We start from the raw sequence: 13,638 nt of genomic DNA, 5'->3' as shown, positions 1-13,638 counted from the left end.
AATATCATGACGCGGACGGTCTCCGAAGTATTTGCTACTTATAAAAGTTGGTGAAAACGACTGGAAATACCTTGTACTACATCGTTTACACTGATATCTTTATTTTTATTTTAAATTGTTGATTTAAGATTTATTATAAAATTGTGGTATGAAACCAGGATTAAAATAAGTTGGCACTCCATCGACGCTTCCAACTTCATTAAAAGCGCCAAATTGTAAAAAAATGCTTTACAATTTTTTATGAAAGATATTCTACAAGATTGTATGAGGTAATCGAGTACGCCGATCAACGAAATATTCGTTGTAAGTTAATGAAAATCTCACGAGTAATAATTTCCGACTAATTTCAAGTGAAATTGACATAAAACTGCAGGAGACGAAGTTTACCCTGGGAAATAGGTACATCGGGGACCATCCCTGTTATGATAATTGTATTTGGCGACTCCAAAAACCCACAAATAATTACTTTTAACTGATTTTAAAAGAAATAAAATAAAACTCCAGAAGATGAAGTCCATCCTGGGTACCAGGTATGTCGGGAGCATCGCCGTCACGATATTCGTGTGCTGCAACATCGAAACCCCCTGACTAATGGCTTTCGACTGATTTTAAATGAAATTAACATAAAACTCCAAGAGACAAGATTTACTCTGAGCACCAGGTAGCTCGGAGATTATCGCCGTTATATTTGGGTTCAACAACCTCGAAAACTCTGAGCAGCAAATGCCTTTTCCTTATGCCCAAAATGCTCTATTTTCATCTCCCGGATATTTTTAGTGCGTCATTGCCTCGCCTAATATAATTTCTCACCTTGTTATATATTCGGTCAGTTTGTACAAATAATACGAAGACTATCGGGTGGATTACTATTTTAAGTAGTCTTTGATATTGTTCTAAAATTATTTCCTTTCCATTTTGCCCGTTTGGTCGGAAGACGTTGTCAAATTACAAGTTTTGGAATATTTAACAAACCAATTTGTGCATTATCTGTATTATTCAGACTATTATTATTCAAGTCTTGAATATGTTGCCTGTGTGAATCCATTTCAAATAGGTAAAAAGAAATATGAATAAGACACAATCAATATATTTTCCCATTAACGACCAGTTTCGCATACTATTTTTGCTATACATCTTCAGCTCAACGGTACATGGTATAAACTAAATGCTGAAAATATAATAACCCATATTAGGGTGCTGTCTGGTACAAAATATATAACAGTTATGCCTATATTATATGTATGTGATTTATTACATATGGATTTAAATTAATTGAATAAAAAGTAAGCGAAAATTATTTAGTAAAATTGAAATAAATAAATATTACTTACAAGCCGATACAAGGATTATTATTAAATGTTTAAGAAAGATAGTTTAAAAATCAGTTACGGTAAACTGGTGACAGGTGATCATCAACTATTTAACGAGTAAAGGGATAGTTCTTGAGGGGAATTAATATTAACAACTAGGCTAGGAATGTTGGTATTATGTAAATTGTTTGTTGAAAATTAAATGTGATGTTATATTCTTTAAAAGTTATTCATATTTATTGAAGAGGTATATTTTGAAATATGTGTCATTTATTAAAATTATTTATCTAGAGTATGTTAATGAAGATTAAATTTTGGTCTGTACCGGGTGGTCCAATAAGCCGATCTCTCGGCTATATATCAGAAACTATTCATGTTATAACTTTGAGAGAAAAAAATCCTTAGTAAAAGTGGTCAAGAGAAATCGCTGGAAATAACTTTCAAGTTTCTGGGTTAACCGCTAGGGGGCGTAACCTGTGAAGAAAAATTTGAAAACCAGTTTTTTGCGAAATATGCTTAATTATACCAAGTGTAAAATAAGTAAACTAGAAAGAGGCCTAAATTCGGCACAAAATTGTTCAAGTACTTTTTTTTATTTTTTTAAATAAAGGGTGGGGGAGAGTGGGAAAGTATTTGTGGATAAATACCTATAACTTTGGTTTGGATCAACCGATTTTAACGAAATTAGTGTCATTAGAAAGAGTGTGGATGATTTAATTTACATCTGCTATAAAACAATTGCATTTAGTTTTAATTGTCATGGGTAGAGGAAACTTTCGAATAGAAAAAATTAAAATTTGTTTTTGTTCAAAATGTTTAATAGAAACACCTATTTATTGTAAATTATGATGGTACTGGATTAAATTCGTAACAAAATGACGCAAACCGCATGTTAATAGCTTTTGTCGAACTCGAGATATGAATAAAAACGCACAAACATAAGTAAGTATAGTATTGACTCACCCTTTGTTATAACTTACAATTAAATATGTGAAAGATCATACAAATATCTCGATCATTAAAACTGAATGTCCAATTAAATGTTTAAATTGTTTTTCATCGTTGTCCAAAGATTTAATCTTTCGCGCGTAGACATAACAGCTGCTTCAATCTCAGCTGTTGATATACTATTTATTGCGTATATAATGCGCTGTTTCATATCGTCTCGCGTGGATGTTTGAGTTTGGTACACTAAGTCTTTTAATCTTCCCCACAGATAAAAGTCCAGACATGGTCTGGACATCTAGATGGCCATTAAAATATACTTCCCCTTCCAATCCATTTATTTGGATAACTTGCATACAAATAATCTCGAACTCGTCTGAAAAAGTGCGCAGGACACCCATTGTAATATCATATCTCTTCTTGTTTGTAAGGAAATACACCTGATTTATCCAGTGCGGATTTTCTTCAGCCCAATAACACCACCCATATTAACACCACCCGCACTATTAAACGTAGCCTGGTCTGTCCACAAAATCTTTGACATGATATGCGGTTATTCTTCTAGCAGACCTTACATCCAATTGCAGTAATCCAGCCTTGCATCAAAAACTTTCTCATGTAAAGCTTGGTGGAGAACTACATGATAAGGATGCAGTCTAAAAAACAGAACAACAAATATTGTTTCACAAGATAAATCGTGGATAAGTATTTTTAAGAAACGGATAAGAGGATAAAAGCGCCGTGTTGCCGTTTTTATCGGAATATTAAAATAACAGTTGAATCTAAAGTTCAAAGGGAATTCCAAGTTTCTTACATAAACGTTCACTTTAAAATATGAAAAACCAACCTGTGATGTTTTAAAATCCTTACAACAGTAGTTTTGGGTATCTTTAATTCTATAGAGATTTGCCGACTACTTATATGTGGATTCTGTTGAATTAAAGCAAGAACATTGATTAAATTATCTTCGGTCATACCTCTAATACGTCGTTTAAAACAAGGACGATGCAAACTACCAGTTTCTCTTAATCTTCTTGCCTTTCTTTCAAATACTTCTTTGCCATAATGTCTCCTGTCAGGATATCTTACAGAATATATACGTGAGGCAATAGCGGCATTTTGGTGACATTCGAAATAAACTCCAATCATATCATACACTTCTGCATTTGATATACTCATCACGAATTATTAGTACTGATAATTAATTACTAATATTACCAATATTAATATCTATTGAAAAAAGTGCAATCTTTAATTCGAATTATAATATAACACTTCTTAACAATGTTTTGACTGCTGTCAATAAATAAACAATATGAACTCATATGAACTCAAATTCATTGTCGTAGCCTATATAGTTTCGAAAAACTAGTTTTAATCATATAAAATAACAATGGTCAAAATAGGTATCAACATTAAGATTCTTCTGCTATAAAAAAATTTGAAAGTACCTACTGACTTATTTTTTAATTTAATTTATAATACAGGGTGAGTCAATACTATACTTACATGTTTATGCGTTTTTATTCATATCTCGAGTTCGACAAAAGCTATTAACATGCGGTTTGCGCCATTTTGTTACGAATTTGATCCAGTTTCATTATAATTTACAATAAATAGGTGTTTACATTAAACATTTTGAAGAAAAACAAATTTTAATTTTTTCTATTCGAAAGTACCCTCTTCCTATTAAACAATTAAAACGAAATGCAATTATTTTATAGTAGATATAAATTAATTCATCCACACTATTTCTTATGACACTAATTTCGTTAAAATCGGTTGATCCAAACCAAAGTTATAGGTATTTATCCACACATATTTTCCCACTCTTCCCCTCCCTTTATTTGAAAAAATAAAAAAAAGTACTTAAACAACTTTGTGTAGAATTTCGGCCTCTTTCTAGTTTACTTATTTAACACTTGGTATAATTGGACATATTTCCCAAAAAACTGATTTTCAAAGTTGTCTTCACAGGTTACGCCCCCTAGTGGTTAACCCAGAAACTTGAAAGTTATTTCCAGCAATTTCTCTTAGCCACTTATACTAAGGAATTTACACATACAATACAACACTTATACTATTGAGAGGCCAGCTAGGTCGCCAGATCTTACGCCTTTTAATTTTTTTCTGTGGGTTGTCTCAAGAACAAAGTATATGCAACAAAACCAACTAGCAACAACAAGGTGGAGAACATTTTGAGCTTTTATTTTAATGTAATCCAATCAATTTCCTCCGGTATTCTATGAATTAATTGTCTTAAAGAAAATTATACTTAATTTCAAAATTTCACCTTGTATTATTTATAATAGACCCTACATGATATAGTTTGTTGAGATCAGGTTCTTAAGGAGCTTATAAAAACATAAAAATTACAGGATGATTCATTTAAAATACAGATTATGGATTATGCCAGACTTGTGTGGGTGACCCTGTACATTTAAATTTATGTTTAAAAAGAGCACATTTAAATTTAAAAGTTTATGATATTTCAACGTTTTTTATTATTTTCTAAAATAAGGATACAAACAATTTTATTCCATAAGTGGTTTCCACACTGTATAATATTGGCATAACTGCTATAGATTTTGAACCAGACAACACCCTAATATGGGTTATTATATTTTTAGCACTTAGTTTACCATCTCCCGTTGACCTGAAGATGCATAGCAAATTATAGTATGCGAAACTATGCAAATTATAGTATTTAAAATAAGTTGATTGTAAGTAAGTCTTATTTTTATTTTATACGTATTACTATTATCATTATTTATATTTATTTAGACTATTTTTATACATTTTAAAATAAAATACTATAATGTATGTAGTATTGCCAGTATTTTTAAATGCATTCCTGAAATGATTTTCAGTGTATTTACATAAGCAGTGTATTTTCAAATATAAACCATGTACACCCAATTATTTATTTATTTATTTTATCTGCCAATATTGCTATTTTCTTTATAATATTTTCTTCTTTTAATGTGGAGAATCAAATCATATTTCCTAGTGAATTATTTGTTATGCAAATTGCTTCAGTTATTAACGTAAGAGAAGTCAAGTTAAAGTCGATACTTTCATTTTTACTGAACTACTACAGCCATTAATTAATTTTTGGTCAAATCTAGTATTTGTGTACTCTTTTACTCTATTTTAACGAACACTCCATTCATTCGATGATAAATTTGTTTTATTTGTTTTGTAAATTCTGCTATACAAATATTTCTTAATTTTATTGGGTGTAACATTCGATCATAGTTGTATTTGAAGGAAATTCGTTCTCTAACGTAATCTTTCGCCAACAATTGCATCACTAAAATGCCAGATTCTAAAGTAGTTAGCTTTTCCTTTTAGTTAATTTTTTAGGATTTCAATATGCCAATAAGTCAAATGAGATTTGATTTTGAACGACCTTCTTTACTGATTTTATTACATTACTGTCAAGTGACTCTAGTATATTATATGTGCAATAAAATGTAACCAAAACGGCTTAAACGTGTTTTGAACTATTTTAATTTCTTTATTAAAGTTTTGTTTTAAATAATTCAAATAAAAAAAAATTAATTTTAACAAAAACAAAATTAGTTAAAACCTTTATATTTTTGATAATACTTAATTTTAAATGTAAATATTTATTTTACAGACGACTGGAGGGAAATCAGTTTAGAAATTTGGATAAAAAATTACTAGAATCTTCAGATAAACTTCAAACAATGTGAGTATTCTATATTTTATCAACTTCCATTAAATATACGAATAATATTTTTAATAGATCTTCACAAAACCTAAAGATTTGATCTTTATGTTTTTTATTATGAATATTAAGGTTAATATTAATTAATTAAAGATATTCAAAATATTGAAATTAAGAAACCATGAGTTGAAAGTCACAAACAGAAATAAATTTAGTGTTACTGACTAGGCTATCATAAATCAAGACCAAAGTCGTCTATAAGATAACAAGAACCTGGTATATAGTCATAAAAAAATACTGCGTCTGCATTATGTAAAATCTCACGAGAATAGAGACAAAAATGAGTAATAAATAAACAATAAACAAAATGAAAATGTAATAAAAGAATTCTAAAATTGGGAAACTATAAAAAAACAAACAGAAAACCAGACGAACTTAATAAAAATGACATGAATTCAGTGAGTTAAAAATAAATATATAACACAACCCCACTCATAGACATATAATATAAATAGACTGACTGTTGCAATCCAGGCCCGTTCCCCCAGTGCGACAGAAAAAACCGACGCAAAGCAGTCTCTGCATCTCTTTCTACTAGGCCGGATTTATCGACAACAGAACCATAATGAAAAATGGTCCAATGGACTAATTCAGGTCATTCCAGGGGTCACCTGGGGTGACCTGAATAAACCCGGTCGGTTAGAAAGAGATGCAAGGACGGCTTTGCGTCAGTTTTCTCTGTTGCACTGGTGAAACGGGCCTGTATAGCAATAGTCATACTCAGTAGCGCACATTTGGTATATAAAATATGTGTTGATGCAATACATTTACGGCAATGGTAAATGGGAAAGAGGAAGGTGTCTAGAGTATCACTGATTTGGGGGAAACCAAGGAACCATCATGATTTATTGTTTTTTTTTTTGTAAATATTAAAGTGGTTATTAAAAACATTATACAAAAATCCATATCCTGACCTAGATTTGTGAGTCGTCTGTTTGTATGTTGTAAGTCCTGAATATATTTGATTATTAAATTAAAAGTAGTCTTGAAATTTATGCAAATTTTAAAAAGATGTAAAATTTCCGATGTAATGATTGGATTACTAATAACGTATGTCCTAAAAGATTTGGCACAAAATTCATTGGCTTTAATTTTAACAAAAACAGAATAGTATCAAGTTGCCTCTGGAAACAATAGTTTATTTACTTTGTTTACTATGATTTGAGATTTATTTATTTTGAAGTTTTCGCTTTAAAATGCCGTATAAGTTAGAAATATTTATCTACAGGTTTTTTTGACGGGTAGAGGTAATATCTGAAATCTGTCGAATATTCCACAATGAAAAAATGTTACACACAACTATTTATAGAACAGTAGCAGAGTGAGAGCAGGAAATATCATGTCTAAATCTCCCTAGTGCACAAAGGTCACGGAGATTGTTGAGAAAAGCAAAAAACAGGTTGTAATGTCAACCTGTTTTCTAAGTGTACGATATCGTTGAAATTGGGGAGGTATGATCTTGAATATCGAAAGACACGTATTATGTCCCAAATAATCTAAAGCGCAACGCATTCGTATACAAAGACGCTGTCGTCAACTGAGGTGCGTACACGTTGTCAATGAAAAAATCATTACAGTAATTAACAGGAGTGGATTCCGACCCACCTTCTGTGGGAAAAGTGAAGGGTAATGTGGTAAGTAAGTGGCCAATGTGTAACGATAAGACTACCAAAGAGAATTCAAGTACTATTATAAAAATAATACCTCAATCAACCATCGTCTATGCCTTGTCTGCTCAAGTGTGAGTTCGTCTTGTATTAAACTAGGAATTTAACCTGAATCCTTAGATGATAATTAATATTCGCTTATCATTTTTATTGATGAAATTTAGTAAAACAATTTCTATTGACACTATAACATAAAAAACCTTACACCGGGCACATTTGACAAGCGTCAGGTTGTGGCATCCAGGATACCTGCATTTTGATCTTGATTTTTGGCTTTCATTAACGAATTCTGGGAGGTGTTTAGCTTCCTTTGACCGTACGCGTTTATCAGGGATTGGTGCAGTCTTTCTTCTTTTTTTGGTTACATTTTCATTTACTTCGTTATTTTCGTCGGATGTGGATCCACTTCTGTTCTTGGAGTACAAGAGCGACCTAGCAAGCGAAAACTTAAATGAAAGGTAATCTTGAATATGTTTTTTGGGAGTTTCTGCAGGTAAACAATATTTCTTGTATTGTAGCCAACTTGCTGCAGCACAAAAATCAATAAAGGTGTAAATACATTGTATTGTCCATTTATTTGTTCTACTGCTTATAGGGTACTTTGACATAATCCTATCTAGCAAATCTACTCCAGCCATGCTTTCATTGTTGTGCTTAATTACTGCTGAACGATTTATTTCTATGTATTTTTTATCTTTTACTGGCCAGCGCCTACAGCATCCCAAGGGTTCAGCTCCAAATGATGATGAAACCATATAGATTGATTTGGAATCAAACCATTTTGTAACAGCAATTTTATTGTCTTTGTTAACGAGCATATTGTGGGAGCCTCTTCCTGATTTTCTTAGATCTTTATCTGTCTCAAATATCACATCAGTTTTTGGTATTGTATGTGGTCAGTCAAGTTTCCATGTTTTAACTTTTTTCCGCTATTCATTATTTAGAACAAGGAGGCAATAATTAATTTTCCTGTGATTTGCTTTGACCCTTCGTTACATTGAATAGAACGTGATACCAAAGATTCATTTATTGATTTTAGTGAATTTTTTATATAATACTCTCGCAGTAATTGGCCAATCCCTTGGCAATTAATGAAATTAATTGCCATCATACATCTCTTGGCAATTAATGAAATTAACAAGAACAACAAGACCAGAGTTATAATTCCAACAGGAGAAACAGAATGCATAGAACTAAAAGGAGGAATCCGCCAAGGAGACTCGCTCAGCCCATTGTTATTCAATATGGTGATGAATCAAATAATTCACGAAGTAAGAAAACGACATGGATACCACATAAGAGCGCATAAAATCACGATACTATGCTATGCCGATGATGCAGTACTAATTGCTGATAACGAAGATAACCTACAAAGGCAGCTTCACACCTTTAATATCACAGAAAACAAACTTAATGAGAATATCAGTAGAAAAAACTAAATGTATAGTGATCAGTAAAGAGCCGCGTAGATGCAAACTAGAAATAGACGGCAAAATTGTAGAACAAGTAATGAAATTTAATTACTTAGGAGTAGAAATCACTAGTGACAGGGATATAACAACTTAGACCACAAGGCAAGCATCAAAAGCGGCAAGAGTAAGTGGTTGCCTCCGAGAAACCATATGGAGAAACAAATATCTGACCACGCCAAGCAAAATGAAAGTATACAAGACAACAGTAAGACCAATCCTAACATATGCAGCGGAGACAAGAACCAATACAAGAAAGACGAAACAACAAATCAACAATATCGAAATAAAAGTATTAAGATCAATAGCGGGCATATCATTAAGAGACAGACAAACCAACAGAAGTATACGCGAACAATGCAAAATTCAAAACATTAACAGGTGGATAAAAACAAGAAAAAAACACTGGAATGAACATATAAACCGAATGGGACCAGATAGATTAGCGAACATCTGTAAAAACAACAAGCCGTATAGCAGAAGACCTGTTGGAAGGCCGCCAAAAAGGTGGAAAGATAATGTACAGTCAACAACGACTGAAACAGAATAAGAGGCAGACAAATAGGAGTAATCCTAGTCGCGCGAAGAAGAAGAAGAAGAAGAAGACTGTCGCATGACTTCTGTTAAGTATCTTTACAAAACTTTTAGTTTCATCAGTTTCAGTCAGTTAAGATGATTTTAAATTTTGTTTTTCTTCTTTTATTTCATCTTCACGATAGAAATTGCCTGGTTTTTCCTGCTGGTCTTTTTGCATAGTAGTTTCGGACACAAATGATATTTCTGGACTTTAAACATGTGAAATTTGCGAAAATGATAACGATTGTTGTAATTGTTCTCCATATCCAGGTAAAAAATTTTACAACGTTCTTTTCATTTGTTTTGCCACTTTATCTTGATCTACTTTTCGTTTTATTTTTTCACACCCACTTAAATTTTTTATAGGAACTCATTTTAAAGACTACGTACTAAAAAGAAAGAAGAAAATAATCTTAAAAAATTTTACTTAATATCACAATAACAATTTGTGGTATTTTATATTATATATTATTTTAATTAAATAATGTAATACTTTTATAAACACTTACATTTGTTTTAATAATTCGAAGATATATTAATCCAATTACTTTTTCCTAGGAGCAGCAGCTTTTATAGCCTTTGTCTATCAGGTGATCTTGCGATAGTCTTGGCGGTTTTTGGCTCAGGTGCCTTTGGTTATTTCGTACGACTGCCTTCATTTAATTTGTTTGCTTAGGTTGGTATTTTTACTTTGCCCTCTGCAGAAGTTGGAACTGGGGATGAAGATGACGCAGTTTTAAGAGTTGACTTCTTTTCAACTTTCTTTGCCTTGGCTGGCTTTTTCTATCTCTTTGATACTGCCTCTTTAACCGTAGTCACTTTCTTTACAGATTTTGCCTTTTTAGCTGATAGCAGAATGTTTGGCTGTGGTGGCAGTTTTTTTCGGTTTATTTGTTCCTCGAGCTTTCATTTTTCTACTGAACTAGGCTTTGTAGATCCAGAACACGATAAGATAGGCACTAACTTAAGGATCATAACGCTCCTGTTTCCTTTACACCAACGATCCAGTAGCAACGGCAGCTTTTAAATATTTTTTGATAAACGGTGTAATTTTATCCGTATCTACTTTGTAATTCGCAGCGATATATTTCTTGATAGCTTGAAAATAAGAACTACCTCTTTTTAAATTTTTTGGTTTGTTTTCATTTTTGGATGGTGAAGGTGTTTGTGGCGTTCCAGATTCCGAGGTAGCCAAAGGGGCTGATGATTGGTTTTCTATATCTAGGAATTTCACAAAGTATTAACTATGAATATAGTTATAGATCGAAACTGGAGACAGTTAGAAACGAACAAATAAGAAACGAAATGAAAATGGAGAGAAATATCAATGATGACATAGAAAGAAAACAATTAATCTGGTTCGGACATGTTAAAAGAATGCCAGAGTACAGATGGCCTAGGAGAGTACTGGAATGGATCCCTCCTGAAAAAGAAAGAGAGGACGACCATGAGTTGGCGCAACGATATTGATGAAGCAATTGCGGCAAGAGCCTTAGAAGAGGCAACTGCATACGACAGAAAAAGATGGAAATTGGGGGCGGAGAAGCGGCGACAGCCGTGATAAATCCGTTATTTTATATATATATATATATATATATATATATATATATATATATATATATATATATATATATATATATATATATTAACTACGAATCCAAAACAATCTATTTGCAATCAAGTTCAGGACTTATTTGCACAATTTTCAATCAAAACTCACATAAGATACAATACATAACCAAAAACCTAATTTTCGGGCCCCAAAAATTATGGGTCCTTGCCACGTGCCTAGGTTGCTTAGGCCTTAGTCCGCCCCTAATAAATCATATTAGACGTTGTTCTAAAGATATTTTGTGTTTTCATTAACTGTATAATTTACCAGAACATAAAAATTTTAAAATCTTTGTTTTAACTTAGGTAGGTGTCTAAAATCTGATTCCATTAATAAACATTTTGCGGCAAACGACAAAGTTAAGTATATGTAATTTTTAAATTGCATTAATCTAATTAGATTTTAGACATATGGGAATTCTGGGTAAGCAAATTCAAGAAAATCAGTTTTGTAATACATACGAGAAACTTGTTTTGAAACTTTTAGTGGTTTCAAACAATTGTGAGTACGTCCTTTAACGTATACGCTAATCAAGAGTTGGTGGAAGTTGTATTAGATAAAAAGTAGTAAAACTTTTCGAATGTAGATCAGAGTCATATTTGATAAAATTTTGTACGGTGAATAACTTATATTTTTTTTTGCTAAATAGCCACAATTTTTTGTTGGTTAAGGCTACAAACTTTACTGATAGAGGATCCAAATAAACAGAACTTCAACTAATATAATATATCTAACAAAAATGAAAGAGAAGATTCACTTATTTTCATCCTATTAAAGTCATTACAACTCTTGTGCACAACAATGGATAACGAGAAAACTTCTAAACGATTAAAGAAAAAATATTACATATTTTTTAAGACGTGTTTTTCTTGTGTATTTTCACCCCTTGAATGGCACGTGCCAGCTATGCGATTCACTACAAAATATCCCTAGTTTTCCAAAAATAATGAAGAAAAAGCGAAAAAGGAAGTTCAGCAAAAACAAATATATTCATTTTTTGCAAATCAGGGCGAAAAAACAAAGCAACCAGTTTTACAAAGCATCTTAAAGAAAATTGTATAAATCACGACATATACATTGTGTTTTTAGATACTTGCGGCGCAGAACATAACAGAAATATAAAATTTAATTTATCTTTTTAAAACTAGCACAAGATTAAGTAATTATCACTGTTTTTATAATCACCCTATGATTAAATAATATAATATTACAACAAAATTTTAAGGATTATTATAATTCAATAATACAATCTGCTTGCAAATGGGGCATTAAGGGAGACCGAGGAAAACCTACAGGCAAAATTATACAAACTTCATCTAATAAATTGCAAACTCAGCATGAACTTACTAATCGAAAGACAAAGTACATGGCTTTTAGCTAAAGAACCATAAAAGATGAAAACCAGTGGTCAGCAAAAAAGTACTACAAAAATCCCAATTCACAACAGACTTCAAATATATCACAATGTTACCATGTTTGAGATATATACAGTTTCGAATGATAAGAATATAAATGTGGGCAAAAAAGTGAGAGTTCACAAAACTTATATTAGACCTATTAAAACACATTTGACATACAATCGAGAAAAAAACTAATCAAACTAAAACATGTGGTAGTGGAAATGGAAGCGTAATAAAAAGTACAATAGGCAAAATTAGAAAAAACCACAAAAGAAACAAAGACATAAGACTACAATGTGAATTGTGAAATGAATTAGAATGGGGAATCCTTTCTCACTTTTAATTTGAATGTTCTATACGTCTGGTATTACAAGATTTAAATTAGGAGTCTTATCATCAGAGTAGTCATCGAGTAAGCAGTCAGTTAAATGCTAATTATTCGTTTTTATTTTTTTTGCAAAAAACCGCGTTTTGTGAATATTTATTTTAACAACAAACATTGGTAAGGTGACTTTATTTAAATATATATCGACAACTTAATAAATAGTCCAGTATTATCTGGCACCAAATATTAATTAATATTTTGTTGTACAAAATATAAGTAACCACATGTCTTCCTCGTCTACTTCAACTCAACCTAGCTCTACGCCAGACCAACAATCTCTATAACCTAAAAGCTACTCTTCCGTAACCACACAACCAATTGCTAATGTTTTTCCATCAATAAATCAAGCAATCAAACTTGATGCAATTAACAACACTAAATTAAAAATTACTTTGATAGTTCAAGCCTAATAATTCGACCAATCAATATTATTTACTGTTCACGGCTATCCAACAACATAATATGCATTTACTTAGCAAACAAAAAAAAATTAGTGGATGTTTTAATTACCAACCACGTA

At 31.6% G+C, this 13,638-nt stretch overlaps 1 protein-coding gene across 2 annotated transcripts in view; it reads left to right on the top strand.

Moving 5' to 3' along the window:
* Positions 1–13,638, top strand: part of Lgr4 (Leucine-rich repeat-containing G protein-coupled receptor 4) — an 832,616-nt gene that overhangs the window by 758,508 nt on the left and 60,470 nt on the right. For both annotated transcript variants that reach the window (XM_072523012.1, XM_072523013.1), the window contains one exon: positions 5,899–5,970. In XM_072523012.1, coding sequence (XP_072379113.1) covers positions 5,899–5,970 — 72 coding nt within the window. The remainder of the gene's footprint in view (positions 1–5,898; positions 5,971–13,638) is intronic.

The sequence above is a fragment of the Diabrotica undecimpunctata genome, chromosome 2, assembly GCF_040954645.1.
Source record: "Diabrotica undecimpunctata isolate CICGRU chromosome 2, icDiaUnde3, whole genome shotgun sequence".
Taxonomy (NCBI): Eukaryota; Metazoa; Arthropoda; class Insecta; order Coleoptera; family Chrysomelidae; genus Diabrotica; species Diabrotica undecimpunctata.
The sequence above is the reverse complement of the archived record's forward strand: the minus strand, read 5'-3'. Positions and strand labels throughout refer to the sequence as shown.